The sequence below is a fragment of the Entelurus aequoreus genome, linkage group LG22 (assembly GCF_033978785.1).
Source record: "Entelurus aequoreus isolate RoL-2023_Sb linkage group LG22, RoL_Eaeq_v1.1, whole genome shotgun sequence".
Taxonomy (NCBI): Eukaryota; Metazoa; Chordata; class Actinopteri; order Syngnathiformes; family Syngnathidae; genus Entelurus; species Entelurus aequoreus.
Window position 1 is genome coordinate 25,703,192 of NC_084752.1, and position 25,257 is coordinate 25,728,448.

At 40.0% G+C, this 25,257-nt stretch overlaps 3 protein-coding genes across 3 annotated transcripts in view; 1 reads left to right on the forward strand and 2 right to left on the reverse strand.

Moving 5' to 3' along the window:
- LOC133639207 (MAPK regulated corepressor interacting protein 2-like) overlaps positions 1-4,012 on the reverse strand; it is a 16,386-nt gene extending 12,374 nt beyond the window's left edge. The window contains exons 1-2 of the mRNA XM_062032348.1: positions 3,595-4,012; positions 3,440-3,509 (exon numbers count right to left, since the gene is read on the reverse strand). Of these exons, the coding sequence (XP_061888332.1) occupies positions 3,440-3,509; positions 3,595-3,823 (299 nt within the window). The 5' untranslated portion in view covers positions 3,824-4,012. The remainder of the gene's footprint in view (positions 1-3,439; positions 3,510-3,594) is intronic.
- Positions 4,013-5,073: 1,061 nt separating this feature from the next.
- LOC133639205 (glycerophosphodiester phosphodiesterase 1-like) lies at positions 5,074-17,501 on the reverse strand. Its single transcript, XM_062032345.1, has 6 exons — positions 17,091-17,501; positions 14,786-14,961; positions 12,663-12,768; positions 9,556-9,648; positions 5,945-6,156; positions 5,074-5,857 (listed from the first exon to the last, which is right to left on the reverse strand). The coding sequence occupies exons 1-6, from the start codon at positions 17,346-17,348 to the stop codon at positions 5,710-5,712; spliced, it is 993 nt and encodes a 330-aa protein (XP_061888329.1). The 5' UTR covers positions 17,349-17,501; the 3' UTR covers positions 5,074-5,709.
- Positions 17,502-19,498: 1,997 nt separating this feature from the next.
- LOC133639206 (transmembrane protein 186-like) lies at positions 19,499-22,013 on the forward strand. The gene is made up of 2 exons (XM_062032346.1): positions 19,499-19,655; positions 21,049-22,013. Exons 1-2 carry the CDS (start codon positions 19,653-19,655, stop codon positions 21,715-21,717), a joined length of 672 nt encoding a protein of 223 aa, XP_061888330.1. The 5' UTR covers positions 19,499-19,652; the 3' UTR covers positions 21,718-22,013.
- The last annotated feature ends 3,244 nt before the right edge of the window (positions 22,014-25,257 follow it).

A 25,257-nucleotide genomic window follows, 5' to 3' on the forward strand; every position in this document is an offset into this window, starting at 1 on the left:
ACACATTCTGGAAATGCTATTGCAAAAATTAAACAAACTTTTAAAAAAGTGGAATGAGGTGAAATCTAACTAGAAAAAGTTGCAATGTTGACACAAAGCTACCATGCAGGCTTTTTTTTTCTTTTGTCTATCTTTATTTTTTATTTTTTTGCCATTGCTCAAAAAAAAAAAAATCAATGTTATAATGAATTATTGACCTATTCAAGGCTCCAATTATTTGAAATATTTCAATTTAAAATGTTTGTGGAAAATATTGCATATATTGTGTGGTTGCCATACAAAAACATCAACATTTTATTTGACAAAAGAGCATAAAACAAACAAAATAATAGTTCAAACGTAAAATCGACAGATATATCTGAAGTTGATCTCGTAACTTAAGTGTTGAAAGTAAAAAAAAAAAACTAATACAAATGTATCACTTTCTGAGTGGGGCACCTTTTGGATACCAAATATATTTAATGGGATTTTATTTATCTTTTCACTGTGATTACTCAAAAATAATAATCAATGGTGTCCTGCATTATTGATATTTTTAAGGCTCTAATTACTTCACAACAAACATTGCTTTCTGAATGTTTTGGGCAGTGGGGGAAATACTGCATATTTCAGTTTTATAATAAAAAACTAAAGTTGTCTTTGACAGAAAAGGCATAAAACCTTTTTGTTTTTTTAAACTTTATATCAACCTGAAGTTGATATACTGTAAGCGTTATATAAATTAAAAAAATAATAATTTGACTTGTTTTTAACATTTTAATGACTTTGACCCTTTATGGTCCCCGGGAGCCCTAAATAAATGGTAAAAAAGGTAAAAAAACAAACAAAATCCATATATTTTGTTATGGTTTGAAAATTAAAAATATCAAAATGGCCCCCGCCTGCTTTAATTTTTCCGTGTGCGGCCCTCAGTGGAAAAAGTTTGGACACCCCTGATGTAAACAAATTACGGTGAGTTCAAGGACCGCCAAAATTAGTAGGACAAAACGGCGCTCGCCAAATACTCGAATCAGTGAAGCATGTTTAATATAAACAGTGTGCTTTACAACAATTAGGGAGGTTTGTGTCATGTTTGTCCTCCTACAGAAACCATATTAAAATAAAAAATTAATTTTTTTCCCTCATCTTTTTACATTTTTCATACATTTTTGAAAAAGCTCCAGAGAGCCACTAGGGCGGCGCTAAAGAGCCGCGTGTTGCCGACCACCGTCCTAGAAAGTTATACATGTAAACAAACTACGGTGAGTTCAAGGACCGCCAAAATTAGTAGGACAAAACGGCGCTCGCCAAATACTCGAATCAGTGAAGCATGTATAACCATACTTGCCAACCTTGAGACCTCCAACATCGGGAGGTGGGTGGAGGGGGGCGTGGTTGGGGCGGGGGCGTGGTTAAGAGGAGAGTATATTTACAGCTAGAATTCACCAACTTAAGTATTTCTCATATATATATATATATATATATATATATATATATATATATATATATATATATATATATATATGTGACGGTCCACAACTGTATGTGGCAAAATGCAGCTCCACACTGCTGTCGCTTCAACATATCACTGGCACCAGGTGGATTATGAATTTCTTTTATTACAGTGTCCTGCAAAACAGTGCAAATTGTGAGACTGTGAGTCCACTTGGGTCACGGGATCATCAATTGGAAGGCGTCACAGTTCTGAGCACTTCCCGCAGGTAAAGTACATACCACTTCTCGCCAGCAACAGGCGCTGTTGCAACACTTCATTCATAATTTAATCAAGCATAATGAACGTCTGTTTCTACACCGTTACATACATACATACATACATACATACATACATACATATATATATATATATAGATTTTATTATATAAATAAAATACTTGAATTTTAGTGTTCATTTATTTACACATATACACACACACACACAACACTCATCTACTCATTGTTGTACTTGAAAGTACAATGCTTTGTTAAGGGTTGAATTGTACATCCTCTTTCTATTCTCTGTCACTATTTTTCTAACCATGCTGAACACCCTCTCTGATGATTGATGCATTGCTGTGTGGCACGCACAAAAGTGCTTTCATCAAATGCACGAGAGTGTGGAAACTTCCATCTCTCCCTAGCATGGCCCAAAACCGGTCAATCCTTGCTTCCTGGGGAAGATCTTCCCTGGCAAGCAATTGGTACTCCAGTACTTGTACCCGGAGGCTGGTCAGGTCCAATCGCAGCTGCGGCAGACTTTTTTTGGGGGGGGCGTGGCCTCCAGCTCCGGCTGAATACCGGGAGTTTGTCGGGAGAAAATCTCTGTCGGGAGGTTGTCGGGAGAGGCGCTGAATATCGGGATTCTCCCGCTAAAAACGGGAGGGTTGGCAAGTATGTGTATAACATAAACAGTGTGCTTTATAACAATTAGGGAGGTTTGTGTCATGTTTGTCCTCCTACAGAAACATTATTAAAACAAACAAAAAAAAGTTTTCCCCTCATCTTTTTCCATTTTTTATACATTTTTGAAAAAGCTCCAGAGAGCCACTAGAGCGGCGCTAAAGAGCCGCGGGTTACCGACCCGTCCTAGAAAGTTGGAGAAAGTTATACATGTAAATAAACTACGGTGAATTCAAGGACCGCCAAAATAAGTAGGACAAAACGGCGCTCGCCAAATACTCGAGTCAGTGAAGCATGTATAACAACAGTGTGCTTTATAACAATTAGGGAGGTTTGTGTCATGTTTGTCCTCCTACAGAAACATTATTAAAACAAAAAATATATTTTTTTTCCCCTCATCTTTTTCCATTTTTCATACATTTTTGAAAAAGCTCCAGAGAGCCACTAGGGCGGCGCTAAAGAGCCGCGGGTTGCCGACCCGTCCTAGAAAGTTATACATGTAAACAAACTACGGTGAGTTCAAGGACCGCCAAAATTAGTAGGACAAAACGGCGCTCGCCAAATACTCGAATCAGTGAAGCATGTTTAATATAAACAGTGTGATTTATAACAATTAGGGAGGTTTGTGTCATGTTTGTCCTCCTACAGAAACATTATTAAAACAAAAAATATATTTTTTTTCCCCCTCATCTTTTTCCATTTTTCATACATTTTTGAAAAAGCTCCAGAGAGCCACTAGGGCGGCGCTAGAGCGACCCCTGTACTAGGTCATAAAATCAGTGTCAGTTGAGTCGGTCCATAGGTTGCCTGTAGGGATTTTTAATGTCCAGCAGATGTCAGTATTGAGTGACACAGTATCAATACAGTTTTGCAATGTGTCGAAACGCTTCATGACGCCTCATCAACCATCACTAGTGAAAGGAGTTTTTAACACGAACAAGTGACGTCACAATAACACACGCGAAAACTGCTGTGTCATGGCTCCCAGGAAGAAGTACTTATTTGGAAGACGTCCTCACTTTAAATGAAAACTGTACTTACTTTTAAATGAAGAAGTACTTACTTTGAAGTGAGCCACGTCGTCGGCTTGTGCTTCGACTCGGCTAATTTGCTGTCGATTTGTTGCGTGGGACCTGAAGCCAAGTAAAAGCGCACGTTGTATAATTGCCTGACGTCACATTGCATCATCACGTGTATATAGGCAACAACACGCCTCACCTGTCGTCCTTCGTTGTGTAACAAGTTTGCTGGGCCCTCTGGTGATGGTGTACATCATGTGACGACACCAGCGTGGAAAGTGTGCCGCTTCGGGAAAGGAAAGAGATGTCCGCTCGAACTTCGCCACCGCGGTGGTGACGTCACGCGGCACGAGAGTGGACTTGTTGCCCGGATGTGAGAGCACGCACTCGGTAAGGTGTTCTGCCCCCCCCGCGGAGCGTAAGGTCATCCAAGGAGAAAGTGGCTCCACATGCTGGGTACGTCAAACACTTACGGACATAACGCGCACTTCCGGTGGAGCACTTGACCTCCGGTGTCCTGTTGGAGAAGCGGTGGTGTTCGCCGGTACCGCCGCGCTGTGACTGGACGCAAGGGCACTGCTCACTTTATTCTCACCACGGTAGTGTTCCCCCCCCCCCCGACAACCGGCGTCAAGTCGTCCAGCTATCGTTGCAATCACTTCCGGTTGGTCATTTCACAATAATATACAAGGAACTTCATTGTCATGCCAGCACACGTTTAACGGAACTAAAAGTTGTACTAAAAGGACAACCCGTATACAAAATATAGTTAACAGTATACTTTGAACAAAGGCCCATGTACAAAACAAAACAAAATTCAAAAACATGAATATATTTGTGATCCTAAAGTGCGCATATAGTATCAAACTTAAAAATGTAAATCTAACAAACTTGACTCTACTCGACACCAAACCAAAATAAAGCCCAGTTTAGTATTGAAAGAATCTATGACGATTCATTCAAGTAGATTTCGCCCTGTCGTGAGAATAAAAGCATGCTAAATTTGGTTAAAGACTAATATTTCCCGACCCTTCCATTTTCTACCGCTTGTCCTTTATGGGGTCGCGGGGGGGTGCTGTAGCCTGTCTCAGCTGCACATGGGCGGAAAGCGGGGTACACCCTGGACAAGTCGCCACCTCATCACAGAGACTAATATTTGTAATATATTGTAATATTGTGATATGTACCATGAATTGATTAACGTGGACCCCGACTTAAACAAGTTGAAAAACTTATTCGGGTGTTACCATTTAGTGGTCAATTGTACAGAATATGTACTGTACTGTGCAATCTACTAATACAAGTTTCAATCAATCAGTAAAGTAAAAATAAATTATAAACTCTAGTTAAATAGCATTTATTGAATTGGTAGTTATTCATTTATTGGTGATTATCTTTAGTTATTCCAATGGTTGGACGTGGACTCAGTCTGAAAGGACTTTATTTTGAAGTCAGCCTTCTGATTTCCGGTTTAGAGGTCAGTGTTAGTATGGGTTGGTTGGGCAACCCCTTCAGTGACGTCACACTACGCCTCAGCATTTGTGTTTTTTTAAGAGTGGGAACTTACCTTTCACCCATTTAAACTAAATCATTTCAAACACATTACGCCATTTATGTTTAATAAAAGCTCTGGTGTGTGGACACTATATTATTGTATGACACACAAGAAGAGTATATGATAACATTTATTCATCAACATGCAGATGTTTTTCACAATTTATACGATATATACACACACACAGTAGGTATATTTTAATTACCCCTTGAAGACTATGAGGAAACACAGTTCATGAGTGGGACATCAGTCTTTGCACTGCCGCTAATGAGAAGTCTGCTCAAAAGCGGCTCAGACAGGCTTACCTTGAGTGATATCCACCGTGATTATCTCTACTATGTGGGTCACTCACCTGGGTCCGCTACCCAAGAGCAATAGTCCGTCAAAAAGGTGTTAGTGACGCGGCTAATCAATGAAGACGGTGAGGAAATATCTTCCTGAAGCAAGAACCGCGGACAGGTGAAAATACATTGGAAGTCTTTGCTGTGTATACCAAGTGTTACATTCAAAAACTGCAATTATAAACATTTAAAACAGGTTGTAGTATTGATTTTACATTTCATTGCAGACATTAAGCCTCGGCTGCTGGTCAGGCGGAAGGTCTTGTCACCGTCGAGTCAATGTGACACAGCTGATCTCTATAAGGCTCTTCCTGTGACGTCATGGCACAACAATGCCTCTGAACACATTCATGTTTATACTACATGCACAAAGTCATGTTGTGCGTACTAAAAGGATGGCACCGGTGGGGTTGGAGTGTCAGTAGTGAGGGTCGCAGTCCTCCACAAGGCTGTCTGTGATGTAGCCCACTTTCAGCAGCTCTTGGTAGTGTTGCTTCTCCACTGCGGTGTTCACCGTCCAGGCGACCACCTCCACTCCTCTCTGACTCCAGTACTGTACGTAGTCCCTGTGAAAGAGCGAAGCAATATGCGACGTGACACAGAAGACGAGGGCTGGGGTAAAAGCATCGACGGATTGAGCTGTACAAACTCACGGCGAGACAAAGTTCTTCTGCACTAAGAAGGCTGAAATGCCACACAGCCGCCACAGCACGTGATGGTGGGCCCAATCCAACACGATATCCATTAATGTCAGCCAGTAGTGTTTCCAGAGCGACGAGTATCGCGGGGAGCCATCTCCAAAGCGACTCAAGCTCCATGGCCTGTGGGTCAACGCGGTGACTATTTGTGGGTCGGTCTGCCTCATCTGGAATGGACACAAGAAGACGTTTGACATCCCCATGACAACGTAACTAAATAGCGTTAGCTCCCAATCAGTATTTTGGGAGATAAAAGAAATTAATTTTTTGTGCCATTTATCCACCACCATCATGTTATACCTCAGTATATCTCGGACCTCATCCAAATTTACAATCCTGCGCGCTCTCTGAGGTCCGAGAACCAGCTCCAGCTCGTAGTGCCCAAGACCAGACTTAAAACCAGGGGAGACAGGGCCTTCTCTGTGGTCGGCCCTAAGCTCTGGAACACTCTGCCCCTCCATGTTCAAACTGCTCCCACAGTGGAGTGTTTTAAGTCTCGTCTTAAGACCCACTTTTATTCTCTGGCTTTTAACACTACGTGAGTTGTGTTGTCCTCTGTTTTTTTAAAATTGTGATTTCTATTTACTGTTTTAATTGGTTTTACCCTTTAAATCGTTTTTAATCATATTTATTTTATATGTATTTATTTTTTGTTTTTATTCTGTCATTGGTGGAGCTAAGGATAATATTTGAATATTGTTTTTAATATTGTTGTGAAGCACTTTGGAAACATTTTGTTTAAATAAAGTGGATTGGATTGGATGATCATGCACGGCCCCATGTGGCAATGTGGAGGTTGAAAACATCCCAGTTCTTGCATGGACAACACCTATTGAGCATGTTTGGAACGTGCTGGATTGCCTTATACAGGATAGGAGGCCCAATGGCCACACCAGATACAGATTGGCTTTCTGACTACCTCGATTTGCAAACCCCTCTATTTGCAAAACTTTTTGATTAACAAACTTTTTGGTCAGACCAGATATGCCTCTGTGTGAGTGAACCAATTCTCTGTGTGTAATTCATTCAGTCATTCATTTTGTCTTGTGCCTGCAGACAAAAAGCAGGGCACAGCATTGTTGCGTAGGTGGAGCCCTCCACATCACTTGTTGCCCAGTACGTCACTTCTCAGTGCTTCACATCTGTGCCTTTTTTTCTGTTTATTTTTTATTTTTTACCTTTTGACAAGTTTTGGTTTATGTTGGTTAACTCAATATGAGTTCCAATAACTTTAAAGACCACAGTGGAAAGGAGGGAATTGCAGTGGAGTAAAAACTTAAAGTTAAAGTACCACTGATAGGCACACACACACTAGGTGTGGTGAAATTGTCCTCTGCATTTGACCCATCCCTATGTTCACCCCTTGGGAGGTGAGGGGAGCAGTGAGCAGCAGCGGTGGCCATGCCCAGGAATAATTTTTGGTGATTTAACCCCCAATTCCAACCCTTGATGCTGAGTGCCAAGCAGGGAGGCAATGGGTCCCATTTTTATAGTCGTTGGTATGACTCGGCCGGGGTTTGAACTCACGACCTTCCAGTCTCAGGGCGGACTCTCTAACCACAAGGCCACTGAGCAAAAAGAAAAGAAAAGACTATTTGCAATGAGGTATGGAATTATTGACAAAGCAGGCTTCGCACCACAGCAAGTTTTAATTGTGACCAGACTTTTCTGGAAATATGCCAGAGAAGACTTATTTCACTGTAGAGGAAAATACTCTACCTCTCCTTCAGCAGCGTGTCTTTAAGGCACAACACACCCCTTCCCTACCCACCCTTGCCCGCTTCCTTCTCACTGTCCGCTGCTTTTTTTTTAGCTTCTCTGCCAATGTTCACGTGGGTGGATTTTACAGTAAATGTTTATTATTGTAGCAATATGGTAGTTAAAGTTAAGGGTTTTTGTGGTATCTGATTGTTTGTGAGGGCACCAATGTGACTTTTGTGTGTGGGTGTTGGCAGAGCAGCGCATACAGCGCAGTTCAGCATGTTTAGGCTTGTTAATTAATAGAAAGTTGATCCATCACCTCCTTGTTTCTATTATTTACAATACTGTATAGCACTTTATATTGTGTTCAAACTAGTAGACATCCCACCACTAAAATATGGATTTTTGTTGAGGCTTGAGTCCATTGTATTTCAGTGTTTCCCACACATTCATTTATTTGTGGCGGCCCGCCACGAAAGAATTACGTCCGCCACAAATAAAAAAATAAAAAAAATATATATATTTTTTTGTCTTGTCCAGCTTCTCAGGCAAATCATATAGTTGATGTAGATGCCCATATAGGCTGTTCAGATTTACTTTACAAAAGAGAAGTGTAGGATACATCTCTTGTTGCCTTATTTGTATTTGACCACTACTGTTTTCTGTTTATTTGTTACTGACTGTGGCAGGACACCTCTGCCTCTGTTTCACTTTATGTTGCTGGTAAATAATATGGTTGTAGTAGTAGGCTAAAGTTAAATTATTTAGTATGCACTAATTAAAGGGGCAGAGCTTTAAGAGACATTTTAGCTTTTATATTTTATAAGATATATTTTTTGTAAGAACCACAATTAATAAATATATTTCAGTGAATAACTTATTGTTCAAATCTGTATATAAATATGTACATAAAGTGTTGTAATTATATCGTAAAATGGATGGATGGATGGACGTTTAAAACAAAACTGTTATTATTAATTAGTAAGTATACATTTTTTGAGCCTAATTAGAGAAAATCATATCATTGTAGTAAATTATGCAAATTACTAGATGATGTCATGGTGACCACGCCCATAGCCACGCCCCCACCGCCACAGGTATCTTGACACTGTATTTATTTACATTGTTTCTTATTGAGAACTTTGCCTGTACAAACCTTTCGATTTACGAACCCGGTTCAAGAACATGGGTTATCTTGGCAAAGGAGGCATTCTGACTAACACACATTACCATTATTATTAAACTTAAAGGGTAACTGCACATTTTTGGGAATTTTGCCTATCGTTCACAATCATTATTAGAGACAAGAAAACACGTCTTTTTTAGGGGGGATTTATTAAGAATTACTTGTATATTTCCATTGCATCTTTTTGCAATGGTGTGTTTTGTGAATTGTAACGTACCAAAAATCCAGCAGCTTCCTGTAATGGGTTTACTGTGTTGTTGCTGTCTGGTACAAATAATAATAATAATAATAATAATAATACATTTTATTTCTAGGCGCCTTTCTATACACTGAAGGACACCGTACATTCCTCTTTTTTAGGGGGGATTTATTAAGAATTACCTGTATATTTCCATTGTATCTTTTTGCAAGGGTGTGTTTTGTGAATTGTAACGTACCAACAATCCAGCAGCTTCCTGTAATGGGTTTACTGTGTTGTTGCTGTCTAGTACTAATAATAATAATAATACATTTTATTTCTAGGCGCCTTTCTAGACACTGAAGGACACCGTACATTCGTTAAAATGACATCACTTGTGTTGGACATCAATTGCTGCACTTGATTCTCACACCCCGAGCTAGTTAAACTAAGCACTGTGGATTCTCACACAGGTGGTTCCACACTCCCAGCCCGTCTCACCTTGTAGATGACTTTGGGCTCAAAGGAGCAGACGATGCTGCTGTTGTACAGGACCGAGTGCTTTTTGTGCAAAGCTGAAAGAGCTGCTGCGGCCTGCCAAGGAATGGACAGCCACATGGTTATTACAGGTCAGTCTGTGAGCATGTACTCCTATCCAAACACACTGGAACTCAAGAGTGTTAGTCTGACAACCATTACTTACTGCAAAAAAGTCAAACAAGCCAGTGAACAAGCAAAAACAGCAGCAAACATGGAGACCAGGCCTATTCAATTAGCGGCCCAGGAGCGATACTCAAGTGACCCAGCCTGTGTGTCATTCAAAGAAGGGAAAAAAAAAACGGAGAAAAAAAATGCGGGCCCTTAGAAAATCTAGTAAAGACTGTGAATGCAACACTGAGTAGCCTAGCAACAATCAACCCACAATGTCTAGCTTTGTTTTAAAAGTGAGTAAGCGTCATACTGATGACAGCAGGCTCCTGAGATTAACTTAAAACCATGTCTTTATCAACATGGCAACACAAAATGGTGGGTTTGATCTAGCATGGGCTGGTAAATGTTTAGTTTTACTTTTTACCCTAAATCGATTAAACATGCTTCATTTGCAACAAGTGCTTTGTGGGAATGAAAAGATGACAATGTCCAGATACATTACCTGGACAAAAGAGACACGCTAGGGGTGCAAAAAAAAAATCGAATAACATTCAAATTGCGACTTTTATTCATTTCAATTCTGAATCGATTTATAATTTTTAAAAAATCAATTAAAACAATAAAACAAAAACAAAAAAACAAATATATATATATAAATATATATATATATATATATATATATATATATATATATATATATATATATATATATATATATATATATATATATATATATATATATATATATATATACACATACACACACAAACATATATATATACATACACATATGTATACACATATATATTTATATATATATACATACACATATGTATACACACACACACGTGTATATATACATATACACACATATATATCATATACAGTACAGGCCAAAAGTTAGGACACACCTCATTCAATGCGTTTTTAAAACTATGAATGAACACGTGGAGTTATGTACTTAACAAAAAAAGGTGAAATAACTGAAAACATGTTTTATATTCTAGTTTCTTCAAAATAGCCACCCTTTGCTCTGATTACTGCTTTGCACACTCTTGGCTAGGGATGATACTCGAAACCGGTTTTCCCGGTTGTTTGATAAGAAAAGAACCGAGTCCTCGGACTCAAATCCCTTTTTGAGAACCGGTACCCGTTATCGAGACCACTATAGTAAAGGAAAAGAGTTGATTCTTTATTCGAATCCCGTCCCGACCAGAAATGCTCCGTGTGACATCACAAGAAATGACGTCACGTAGCTCAGTCATTAGGCGCAGATAGCGAAAGCAGGAAAACAATGGACGGGAAAAAGCGCTCCAAGGTATAATAAAGTTCAAAACAAAAGCTATAATCCATCGAATAACTTTACTGAGAGATTTTAGCAGGGTAAAACACATGACGAACACTTTTACGACCAACCGGAAACATAGCAACCAGGCTAGCAACGCACCTCCTTTACGGCAGCTGTCGCAACGTTCTTAAAACAACCGCAGCACATACATGTATATACAACATATCTCCCTTTTTTAACTTTTGTTTTTCTTTCCTTGTAAACAAAACAAAATCACACTGTAGATGTGTTATTTGTCTACGTTTACTTTCACAGCGTGGCAACATGCAACACTTTTCGGGGCTACCGCGCATGCTCGTAACTCCCGTTGAATGCTGGGTAGTGTAGTTGTTATATTCTCTAGCTCATAACATTTTCCCCCCTATAAAGAAATAATGTTAACTCAACAAAGTGTATTTCTTTTTTTAGCTTTAACTTTTCATTTTTTAGCATTGTAACCACATTTGCAAAGAACTTTTCTCTTCATAGAATTTTCTTTCAATAAAGAAATAAAGTGCAAAAATGTCAAAGCATCATAACAAACAGTTATGTCAAATAGCAGCAGAAGTGCACTTTTTGGAGAGCTGTATTATTTTCAGTTTTGTGCCCAAGGGACTGATTTTATTTAACACTATATTATTATTTATACACATATAGTGATCACAGAGACAGGTTGTTTTTGTGTTACTGTATATATTTGTTTCTCTGAAAAATCCCACTTAATATACTTTGGGTAACAACAGTCAATATTTATTTATTTTACTTTATTTTTTTAGGTGGGTAACAGTCAATATTTATATATTTATTAGATTTTATTTTTTATTATATAATAAAAGTGAGCTTTTGTTAAACCAAATATTGTGGGTTTTTTCCCATATACAACAACCTATCTGGACTCGATAAGAGAATCGATAAGGAATCGGTTCGATAAGAGGATTCGATAATAGGCTCGAACTCGATAATTCCTTATCAAACATCATCCCTATTCTTGGCATTCTCTCGATGAACTTCAAGAGGTAGTCACCTGAAATGCTTTTATAGTTTTGTCATAGTTTTGAAGCCTTCAATGACAATCTAGAATGTAAATAGTCATGAAAATAAAGAAAACGCATTGAAATGAGAATGTGGCTCCAAACAAAGTTTCATTATAATTATACCAAATAATACGTTGTGAAAATGGGTTTGAATAGATTATAGTGTTGAATTTAGAATAGATTCTGAAGTAAATCGCCACACCAGGAATCGGAATTGGATCGAATTGTTAGGCGCTCAAATATTCACACCCGCACGACATACCGGACAAACTTTCCTAAAGGACCTAAGGAGAGGACAGCGAAAGTGCGGAGATTGATTTCATCTTACAACCGGAGCTGTACAACGATGGTGCAAGCATACACCAGACTCCCAAACTTTGAAAGATGGTATTGCTACCACCACCAGTAACCTAATTGAAAGGACAAACAATAAATGAACATTGTTGCTTTTCATTATAGTATATTGTATCCATGTATTATTTGTCATGACCTCCTAAGTACTAGTGATATCTGGTCTGGTTTTGAAAATTTGTCCCAACCCAATTTGTGATTAATCATCCTTTCATTTGAGCTGAAATCTCTTTTGTTGACTGCACCTGGTCTGGATGGCCTTTTACGTCAAAGTATATGGTGAGCTGTAGTTTGAGGCATTCTTCCACAGCCTGCTCCAGTGTTGGGATCTTCTCTCCAGCAAACCTGTCCCTAGCAAAAGGAAAGCATGGATGTTTTAGAAGTAACTTGCAAGAAAATGTACAGTTAACTAGTAAACTTGAATGAGTATTTTGAGTATTTTACTACATTTAAAATACTCAAGTAGGTCACTTATTAGTAATTTTCCCTTATTAGAAGCAATCAAAACAATTGTAGTCCAAATTATTACATGTTGTTTTACGCATGCATGCAGCGACACGGTGTGTTTTAACACAAATACATCCTTGGCTTTATTTGCCTAATCCAAACTAGGTGTGACACGCCTTTAGTCATTATTTTAATAATGACTTGTTTCATGTGGAGTCACACTGAGGTGTCACTATACACTATCATTTTTGAAGTATTTTGTTACTGTCAAATCTTCTTCTTTGCATGCAGAACTAGAATTTAAAAAGTCATTTGACAAACCTATCCCTAGCAAAAGGAAAACATTGATGTTTTAGAAGTAACTTGCAAGAAAATGTACAGTTAACTAGTAAACTTGAATGATTCATTACATTTAAAATACTCAAGTTGGTCACTTAATTGTACTTTTCCCTTATTAGAAGCAATCAAAATAATTGTAGTCCAAATGATTACATGTTGCTTTACGCATGCATGCAGCGACACGGTGTGTTTTGCATAATCCAAACTAGGTTTGACACGCCTTTTCTTACTGTCTTGGAAGGCTTGCGTTCTTCTGTCAAACCATATTAAAATGAGTCATTACAACGACTTGTTTCATGGGGAGTCACACTGAGGTGTCACTATACACTATCATTTTTGAAGTATGTTGTTACTGTCAAGTCTTCTTTGCATGCGGAACTAGAATAAAAAAAGCCATGTATAATAATAATAATAATACCTGGGATTTATATAGCGCTTTTCTAAGTACCCAAAATCGCTTTACATGTAGAACCCATCATTCATTCACACTGGTGGTGGTAAGCTACTTTCATAGCCACAGCTGCCCTGGGGTAGACTGACGGAAGCGTGGCTGCAATTTGCGCCAACGGCCCCTCCGACCACCACCTATCATTCATCATTCAATTCACCGGTGTGAGTGGCACCGGGGGCAAAGGGTGAAGTGTCCCGCCCAAGGACACGACGGCAGCCATGTATGGTAGTTGGTGGATTTGTGTAGCCAATATGTCTGCTTTCAATTTCTATATCGACTATTAGGGGCGAGGTACAGAACACGTACTTTTGGTAGAGATGACCGATTATCGGCGACGGTATTTGGTATTTAGACAAATATCAGTATCGGCCTCTTTATATCAATACATATTGCTTTATTTTGAGTTTGTTTGTAGCAGATTCTATGCACAATACTGTCATTTTGTGTTTGCAAATCTGACAAAAAGCACAAGATCCAATTAAAACTCACTGACATACATTAGCACAGTTATTTTTTTGTTTACAACTACAACAAAACTACATAAGCAGATACAATATATACACGTACGATATCGGTATTTAGTATTTAAAAAAAATTAGTCAAATAGATAGTTATAAATACTGCTCAGGCACCAGCCCATTTACCCTGCATGAGAAGAGTTGCTTTTTGCGTCCGGAGAAGTAGCATATTTTTACCAATTTCCCCAGGAGATTTCCCATATTTTGAAATGCAAACGTTGATGCTCCTCTTAGACACACGTATTAAAGGTGCTTGTGAATTCCCCTGATTTTGTTTGGCGCTAAATTAACCACAACACTAATGCCGCAATAAATCATTTGTCACTACTAGTCCGATGTTTTCTAAAAAATAATGTAAAAAAACAACTTAAAGCCTTGCCAAGCTGTTCACTGCCGTATACTATTCATGCTTAAATAACTTTTACTGCAAATTAATATCGGCTCCAAATATCCTTGACTACCAATAATCCGTATCACCCCTGAAAAAATCCTCTCGGTCGATCTCTAACTTTTTGCCTTTTAAATTGCCAAAGATTACATAAATATATATATATATACTGTGTATATATATACACCATTTTCAAATATTGTAGAAGGAAATAATTACTCTTACCTGAGTCGATGTTTAGCAGCCGCGTCCAGTTTCCCCAAGTCAGCAAATCTCATTTGGTTGAGTGGTCCTGACCCGTTCGTGGTCCGATCCACACTGTCGTCATGCATTAGGATTGGGACTCCATCTGCAGAGAACTCCAAGTCCAGTTCTACTCCTGTTGCTCTGTTCTTGCTTGCCTGGTACAGGACACACACAACATAAAGTGGGACTTTGGCACAAACGTCACTTTAAGTCATACTTCCCCCATGAAATATCATGACCACATTTTATCTGCAGCATGGGCGCAATCCAAGATGGCAACTTGTGTATACTTGTGTTTGTCTTCACTAGCTTTTTATTTAATATATGGTAAATATTTTAAGTCTTTTAACTGTATTTATGGTTAGTCTTTTTAATCTTTTTAGTCCTGTTTCTTACAAACATTTTGCCCGAAGGATTGAGGACACTTGGGTACGGTGTTTGGCTGCTGCATCTGGCGGCCAGCTGGGACCTGTCCATCCAGGTCGGAACCTGCTACGTCCTGGGTCCATTCCATCCGGTGGCTCTGTTGATCCGGCGCCGAGGGCTACTACAGTGCTGTCGAGCGTCATGAGCCCTGGTTTTGGTCCGGTGTTGTGGCCTGCTTCTTCTGCCGACCTGTTGGGGACCACCGCGTCGATCCACCTGCCTGACCCGGTAGCCCTGGAGCCGTCAGCCATTGTGGTGTCCTGGATCCGAGTCGGTCTTGTGACCAGCGGTTCTTGTGTACCTGCTCTTGTCGTGTTTGCTAGGGGCCACCGCATTGATACATCTGCTTGGACCGGTAAGTAAGGAAGGCGTCTCTTTCTTTAGGTTCTGGTGCTGGGAATTGTTTATCCTGCTGTCGGCAGCTAGTCCAGTTTTTCATGTGTTTGTTTACTTCAAAGAACTACAAAATTTTGTTCCGGTTTAGATGTCTAATTCAAGGTCAAATATAGACTTGGATATTCCTGATCTGTGCGGCATAGGAATAATCATGTTTTCCTCCATAACTTTTTTACTCTTTTTAGCTTTGCTTCGTCCGTTGCGGAGCCATGGAGACTCTAATGAGCATCATGATCTTTTAGTCCCTCAAAAAGGCACAAACTGTGAACATGACTTTTCCAGATACTGTCCAAATAGGATTTTACCTACTGAAGAACTGATTTTACCATTGTTTACGTATCTTTTTAGTCCTCATGGCTTGAGAAGCGCTGGCCTAACCTCAAATATTTTCCTGTTATGCCCCGACTATTCGAGAAGGACTGGGTTAGGCATATTCAATCAGCACCTTCAGCAATCCTGGTTAAAAAATAAATGTTTTATTGTTCTTTTGCTCCTATTGTCAGCAAATGTTGCTTCGCTCCTAAGCATTCGTTGCACCAACATACTAGCTTTGTTAGACAAGATCATAGACTGTATTGGACAATATAGTTTACATACAAAATGTCCATTTCCATCAATTACAAGTAATAAGAAAACGCAAATGCCTTGCTTACCTATGAAGGACGAAATTAGCAAGTTTGGCGTCAGATGAAAACATCTTCTCCGCCTTCAACCGTCTCCATCTTTCAAAGTCAAGCCGAATACACATCTTCATTTTGTTCCTGGCTTTGTCATGAATAAGTTGAGAATCGTAATTACGCCTTTTACATTTACTAAGGTCTGACATGTTTAGTAACTTTACCAGTGGCAGGAGTTCGACGAAGAGCGCGGTGCGTAACTGTCAACCTGCATGTGACACACTCGCAGACTTTTTAATTGGTCAAACGGTGGAGGGCGGGGCATCGAAATGAAATCAATAACAATTTTTCGGGGCTGTAAATCTAATTTTGGAATGAGCATATCCCCGCTGAACTACCGTTTTCAGTTATAAAGGTATTCGAAAAGAACATTATTTATTAATGCCTTTTGACTCACCCCCGCGATCCCGAAAGAGACAAGCGGTAGAAAATGGATGGATGGATATATTAGAGCCATTTAATGATGAGTTGACATGAAATTATTACATATGGCACCTTTTAAAAGTATTCTGATCCACATCTTGTATAACTGAAACAAATAATGATTGTACTATAATAACGAGCCAGTCTTGTGAATTGCTCTGGCATGTCAAGATCTGACACTATCCACAGCCATCAATTACATTTCTAGTCCTTGCTAAACGCGCGCAGAAAACACCGGAAGTGACGTCACGTCCGAGCAAAATTATATAAATTTGACAAATCTGCATACGTTTATGTTAATGAGCACAGGGGCGGCATATGTCAAACGTAATGCTGATTCGAAAGAGAAACAAATGATTCACCAGTCGGATGGCGGCGAGTGTGTTCTCCGGTGCGTCGTGTCCTCCGCCTCGGTGGGCTACCACGGACACCTTGCCGGAGACGTCCGGGTGAAGCACTTGGCGGACTCGGCTGGCCGGCAGCTGTGGGAAGCGAAACATGGCCAGGAAGAGATAGAGGAAGCCCGTCAGGACGCTGGAACACACCGGACTCCGGGTGGCCAGCAGGACCACCACGAAGACGACGGTGTAGAGCGAAACCTCGTCGCCCAGCTGCAGCATGTCGTCCCGCGGTCCAAGCGGACTCGGGCGGGCTAGAAAATGTCCGAATAATAGCCTCTGTCTCTGAATGACTTTTTAGGGCTTTCGTCTCGGGAACTGTACAACCAGGCAGCTGCTCTCGCGGTAACTGCAGTCCCTCGCGTTACTTCCGAAAATGTGACGTCACACAGTCCATCAGTGTTTACATGTTCTGGATGCAGACAGTGGTGTGCCGCCAGGGCCAGCAAGGCCTTCTCTGCTGGCCTAACATGACCAGAAATCATGATCATAATTAAAGATACAATTATTTTTTTATTGACTTTCCCTAAATATCCAAAATTATTAATTTTCTCTTCATTATGCTCCTTCCAGTGCTGTTGTTTTTAGTTTTAATTTGTATCCAATCAGAATTCAGCTAGTTTATGTTGCCATGCTGTACCAAATCTGCCAGATGCTTTCAGATTTAGCAATGCAGGGGACAGCACGGTGGATTAGGGGTTAGTGCATGTGCCTCACAATACGAAGGTCTTGAGTTCAATCCAGGGCTCGGGATCTTTCTGTGTGGAGTTTGCATGTTCTCCCCTTTGGGTACTCCGGCTTCCTCCCACCTCCAAAAAACATGCACATAGGTTGATTGGCAACACTAAATTGGCCCTAGTGTGTGAATGTGAGTGTGAATGTTGTCTGTCTCTCTGTGTTGGGCCTGCGACTTGTCCAGGGTGTACACCGCCTTCCGCCCGAATGCAACTGAGATAGGCTCCAGCACCCCCGGCAACCCCGAAAGGGACAAGCGGTAGAAAATGGATGGATGGATGGGCGTCCGTGCACAGTAAGCGAACGGGAACATACAGTTGATAGATAGTTCCATCCATCCATCCATTTTCTACCGCTTATTCCCTTCGGGGTCGCGGGGGCGCTGGAGCCTATCTCAGCTACAATCGGGCGGAAGGCGGGGTACACCCTGGACAAGTCGCCACCTCATCGCAGGGCCAACACAGATAGACAAACAACATTCACACTCACATTCACACACTAGGGCCAATTTAGTGTTGCCAATCAACCTATCCCCAGGTGCATGTCTTTGGAGGTGGGAGGAAGCCGGAGTACCCGGAGGGAACCCACGCAGTCACGGGGAGAACATGCAAACTCCACACAGAAAGATCCCGAAGCCGGGATTGAACTCACGACTACTCAGGACCTTCGTATTGTGAGGCAGACGCACTAACCCCTCTGCCACCGTGCTGCCCTGATAGATAGTTGCGATTGCCAATTAGATCACGAGTTGTTGTCAGTAAGGCCTTATAGCTGGCCTCAAATTCCTCTTGCCTTGGATGTGATTCATGTTACTAGGATAACAAAGCAATAACAATACTGAAATAAACTGCAACAAAAAACAGTGCAATTAACAACGGACCTGCTCAGTGGCCTTGTGGTTACAGTGTCCGCCCTGAGATCGGTAGGTCGTGAGTTCAAACCCCGGCCGAGTCATACCAAAGACTTAAAATGGGACCCATTACCTCCCTGCTTGGCACTCAGCATCAAGGGTTGGAATTGGGGGTTAAATCACCAAAATGATTCCCGGGTGCGGCCACTGCTGCTGCTCACTGCTCCCCTCATATCCCAGGGGGTGAACAAGGGGATGGGTCAACTGCAGAGGTTAATTTCACCGCACCTACTGTGTGTTTTCATAACATGGTCACTACTGCCTAGTTTCTCTTGTTATATTCTTATTTTTACTGTTATATTTTTATTGTTACTTTTATTTTTATTCGTATTGTTATATTTTCTATTTTATTTCCATTTATACCTCCATTATTTACTTTTTAAATTCTATTTAAATTCTGTACACTGCTGCTGGAATTATAATTTTCCTGAGGGAACTCTCCTGAAGGAATCAATAAAGCTCTATCTATCTATCTATCTATCTATCTATCTATCTATCTATCTATCTATCTATCTATCTATCTATCTATCTATCTATCTATCTATCTATCTATCTATCTATCTATCTATCTATCTATCTATCTATCTATCTATCTATCTATCTATCTATCTATCTATCTATCTATCTATCTATCTATCTATCTATCTATCTATCTATCTATCTCTATCTACTACATGCAGTGGTCTTCATCCACCACTAGATAGCAGCAGCGAACCTCTGCATTAGTTTGCGAGGAGCAGTAGGAAGTAGATTAACTATACTTCCGGGTAGCTTAGCTACGTCTTAATAGCGACCAGTCTTTTTTTGGTTTTCCTTAAAAACGAGACCCAGGACACTGCGACCACTTTGTATTCGGCTTCTCTATATTCTGTTCCAAGGGGATGGTGAGAGACTTAATCATACTTGCAAAATAAACAATGACGAACGGTTTTATTATGGCAACAGACGTCCGGAATCACAAGTCTGTGAGCATCGTTTGACCCTGACACATCCTTCCATCCATTTTTTACCGCTTGTTCCTTTCATATATATTTACATGTTGTATTGAACATGACATCGAGTAATTCTAATGATAACCAATGTTTTTAATTTAAAGCTATGTAATTGTATAACTCAATAGCCAATCGTGGGGTTGTTGTTTAGTTTTGGTTTGTAGAGTATGGAAACATGCACATTCTAATGTTATCAAGACAAGAACAATGGGTTATACTTGTATAGCGCTTTTCTACCTTCAAGGTACTCAAGGCACTTTGACACTATTTCCACATTCACTCATTCACACACTGACGGCAAGGCCCTAACCACGACCCATCAGGAGCAAGGGTGAAGTGTCTTGCCCAAGGACACAACGGACGTGAACCCTCAGGTTGCTGGCCCGGCCACTCTCCCAACCGGGCCAAGTAAACCAAGTATTATCACACGTGTCTTGTAAAGAGGATTCCAGTGATATAATTATCATTTTTATGTGAAAAATAGTGAGGAAGTTACAGAGTTATAAAACAGTTTATGGTCAACTCCAAAACAAAGTCAATAGGTCTCAATATTTTAGGTGTGATCTTTTTGTTAAAAATGTCAAAACTTTCTTAATATTGACCCCATTTTTTAAAAAGTTGGTGTCATTGGAAATCTTGCTAAACAAAAAAACCCCAGAAAAATAGGTTTCACAATTATAGTGTGTTTTTGATTGATTAAAGTCATGAAATTAGGGTTAGAATGACGGAAAATTTGAGCGAACATGGCTGCTCAAATGGACAGGCAATGGGCGAGGTCCCAAAAAAAATCTAAATGTGAATTAATCAATTTGAAAGATATTTGGCAGACTGACAAATACGTATGTAACTTATAAAAGGGATTTCAAAGAACATTTTACTCTGTGGATTTTTTGCAAGGGAGTTTTGTGGAGTGTAAACTCGGCAACTTTTGTCCGAGCTTTGTGGAGTGAGGACTTGTTCAATCCCAAAAATTCAATATTTTGACTATGTGTTGTATGTCATCAACGTTGGTGTATAGATAGTGGTGATGAAAACAACCGAACGCAGTTGAACTCTGAAAACAGTGGTTTGGCAGATCACTACTCAGATTGCATGATCAGGCGTGAAACCACTGCGGACATGCAGCCAGCGGAAAATAAGCACATACCTACAATTGTCCATTTTTATTGATAATAATTCTCACACTCTTTCTTCATAATATTATGTCATTGTTTGTGTTGGAGTAGTATTTCCATGGAAATGTGTTACTAATATATCAGTATCAACTTCTGTTGTTTTCTCCTAGATCTGTTCAGCGCTAGCAGGCAGGTTAAGGTCCCACATCCTGTCCTGCATAAGAGGATCATGCAAGCTCACAAATGGACATTTGTCTTGTAATGTGGTGCCTCATTCATCCAGACTCTTACCCCTCCATCATGGCTGTCAAGAGCCATTTGATCCCAAAACCACAGCCCACAAGAGGTACTCTGACTTTTCCACGCAAAAATTTGACGTGTTTTATAAGTTCCCTCACATGAAGCTCTGTCGAGCCATCTCTAGGATAAAACTACTGCAAACCGGTATCACTGTTGTGATTCTGCCTCCGGTGTACATCCTGTATTTCATGGGTGATGCCTCTCTCTTTCTTGTCAACTACTCGACGGGTGTCGCTGTGTTTGCCGGGGTCATGTTGTACACAGCGAGTCACTTTCTTCGAAGGGTGGTGGGCATGATGTACCTGGATTCTTCAAAGACCACGCTCAGAGTGTCCCATTTGACTTTCTGGGGTCAACGCCATGACATCTACATACCTGTGTCAGATGTTAAGACTCTTGGGGACACCGGGGACTCTTTGAAGGAGTCCATACTGAAACTGAAGCGATACAGCACTCCTCAGACTTTCTACTTTTCCACTCATTTTGGACGGGTGGTGGATAAACTTCAGTTTGAGAAGGTATTTGGAAAAGTCAAGTGACACATTGACATGTCATGTCACAACGTGTTTGAAGATTTTGATCAGCTAATTAGTACATTTCAATTTGTTGTCAGGCTTCATCTAAGCAAGACGCTGCCATATACAGTAGAACTTAATGAGTTGTTTGGTCTCATAAGATAGTGTTTGCTGTATATGATATTTGTTATGTAAAGGTATTGTAAAATGAATGTAAACAGTAGCTGCAACATGCAGTCTAATAAGATCCAAAACAAATATTTATGCTCAGTTTTGTTCTGTGTATTATTCAATTACTAATAAAGAGCTTTCAATCCTTAGAGCCAAGCAGTTGTGTAGCAGACAAATTTGTAGGGTTGCGTGATATAGACGATATACTATATAAATTGTATAAAAGCATTTAATACTGCATTTTGATCATGCCCACAACACAATGTTGCTAGCTAGCGGCTAACGTCCCTCCACGGTGCGAGTCACTAATCCTCGCCTCTGTACAAGCACCATTACCACTGGAGAACGAGGAATGGCTAAGCATGCTACACTTCACACCATTGGAGGATACAATAAGCCATGCTAACCACTAAGCTAGAGCTCTTGAATCTAAACAAGGGTGGCGGATCGATACAAATATTGCTAAAAAAAAATAAAAATAATTCCTCAGTGTTCGCTCTTACAATAACAATAACAGCTTGGTTTTTATACAGGTAAATGAAATATTGTTGACGGTTTTTGAATGCATTTTTAAAGTGATTTTAAGGTAGAATGGATTGCTCCCATTAGCTGCATTGCTAGCAACAAGAACGGGCCGATTTTCACATTTTAGAATGCAAGGAAAAAAACAACACTTTTTGTCTTTTTTTCTCTCATAAGGATTGTGAACGATAGACAAAATTAAAAAAAAAAAGTGCAGTTTCCCTTTCAGAGCAAAAACCAAATGATTTGAGTTATTATGCACTTCTTACTTTTTTTCTCTCAAATCTTTTTTGTAATAATGGGGAATAATTAAATAATTTGAATATTTAATTGATTTTTTTACACCACCATCCTGTGTTTTTTCTGATAATAATTGTGGTTAAATATTTAGTGATTGAATGATCTTCCATGTTTTAAGAATGAACACTGGTATGATCTATACTGCCCCTATAACTACTTGGAACCAAATTGATTCCCAAATGTATCGTATCGCCCAAAACTAATGTAAATAACCAAACCACAGAATAATAAGTGCCCATTACGTCTAGGTAGAACCGACAGAAAGTAACCAGGTATCAATAGTAAACTAGCAAGTAGATTAATAATAGTTTTGATCAAATACTACACTGAAAATGACGCTATAGGTAACTGCATATGTCAGCAGCTAAACTAAGAAACCTGGCTTCTAACCCATTTTGAAATGGCCCTATTATCATTTACATAGAAAATAATGCATCATGATATATTTTGTTAATGCAGGAGGCTGCAATATATAACGCAATATAGATATTAGGCCACATTACCCATCCATATAAACTACTAGACACGCTGCTCTTTCCCTAACCTTGTGGATGCGGTCCTCACAAGACTTGGTGTCTGCTGTGGACAAGGTAAGAAGTGTTGTTACTAATTTTGCCCTGATCTTCCTGAGCATTCTGTTGTGATCACCCCTTCAATGTAGCCAGCCAGATGATCTTTAAAAAAAAAAGTTTAGCTTTTTTCCCCCCCATCCTTCACCTTGACTCCAGCTCTCCAACACTAAACTGCAAAAAAAAGATGTCAGTACCCACAACTGACTGGTAGAAGACTTGAGGCATTTTGTAATGTCTCATGGTTTGTGAACTACATGCTGTGCAAACTAATATGGAGTTCTTACCATCTCCCCATTTAGCTGATTTAAGAGGGACAAGCGAGAAAATGGATAGATGGAAGCGGTAGAAATGGATGGAGGGCACTCATTTTTGAACTATTTGTAATACACAAGTCATCCACTAGATGTCACTAGAGTTTGTGATTTATTGTCAATGCTCCCTGGAAGGTTTTAAGTTAAAGTACCACTGTTAGTCACACACTCACACTAGGTGTGGTGAAATTATCCTCTGCATTTGACCCATCCCCTTGTTCCACCCCCTGGGAGGGGAGGGGAGCAGTGAGCAGGAGCGGTGGCCACGCTCGGGAATCATTTTGGTGATTTAACTCTCAATTCCAACCCTTGATGCTGAGTGCCAAGCAGGGAGGTAATGGGTCCCATTTTAATAGTCCTTGGTATGACTCGGCCGGGGTTTGAACTCTCGACCTACCGATCTCAGGGGAGACACTAACTAGTCATTTAACCGAGTTGTCTCCGTTAAGATGCCGCATGTACAATTTATCAGGGAAGGAACAGAGTTCTAATAGCTTGCTCTTGACAATACTGTTATTTATAAAGCCACTTGAACATCCTGCACAGGGAATAAACACACAGTTATTGTGTTCTTGCAATCCCACTCAAAAGACGTTGCACGGCGTCAGTTCACCAGTGGGCTGCCAGAACACTTGAAAACAAGAACAAAGAAATATCCTGGATCCAATTTTGTATGCCCTTGCCAAACCTGTGTGTACTGAAATGGACCTAGGCAGCTCTTATTGTTTTTTTTTTCATGACTGAAGGCCCCAAAGAGTAATGTTCTAATGGAGGAAAGTCCCACTGCTCCTTGTTGCTGATGTCTTGCTCCTAAAAGGTCCAACGACAGACCCACCTCTGTTTGTTTTTGTCATTGTTAATACCGAGGCAAACTTCCTCTGATCAACAATATTGTATTGAACTTGACCCCATAGTCTCACAGGTGATGTAGCTTTTATATTCAGTCCCGTTTCCTGTGTTTATGAACAGCATAGCTGCTTTTCTTTCATTAGTCATCAGCAGTATATAGCAATGGAGCGGTGCTGTGTACGCCTGCCTGTTTGTGTTTTCCCAAGCAAGGCAGTGCGAGATGCCATCATGTTTAGATCACTGCTCATAAATGCTTCAGTCCGGCCATGATGCGGCTATGATGGAGTGTACAGTCATGCCAGATCCTAACAATCGCAAGTCTTATCAGGAGAGAATGTGGTTCCCTTGCTTTGTTAGAACACGCATTCCACTTTGTTTTTGTCTTACCTACTTTTTTTCAATCGTTACCTCACTAAAGGGACACTTTCCTGTCCGCAAAGTCTTTCCTCTTGTTTTCAATAGTACAATGTCCAACCCTGAAATTATTCAATTGCATTGTTTCTGCATTGATATGCAATAGCAGGAGGTTCGTGTGGAAGTTGGTCAAACAACAAATTGTTGATCAAATTGTCCTTTAAGTCCATTTACACAATGACCTTTAAGGAATACATTTTCATTAAAACGTAATTGGACAATACATAATTGTTGTATATCTTACAGAGATTTAGAATCAAAATACACTACAGAAAATAAGTTTTGATCAAGTTTTGGCAGCGACTCAAATTTATGAGGCGTGGAAGAGAGATCCCATACCCAAGTCTCAGGCAGTGCTACATAATAATGGTGCTCACACTCAGGGCCGCCTTAGGCCCCCGATTTAGTTGGCGGAATGCAATGAT

Bases quoted from the DNA above. Each gene is read 5' to 3' on its own strand.
- LOC133639205 (XM_062032345.1), bottom strand. From the start codon at position 17,348: ATGCTGCAGCTGGGCGACGAGGTTTCGCTCTACACCGTCGTCTTCGTG. The intron at 14,962-17,090 runs GTGAATCATTTG...GTCCTGTACCAG, and splicing joins CACTCGCCGCCATCCGACTG to GCAAGCAAGAACAGAGCAAC. The intron at 6,157-9,555 runs GTGAGACGGGCT...TGTCCATTCCAG, and splicing joins AGCCCAAAGTCATCTACAAG to ATGAGGCAGACCGACCCACA.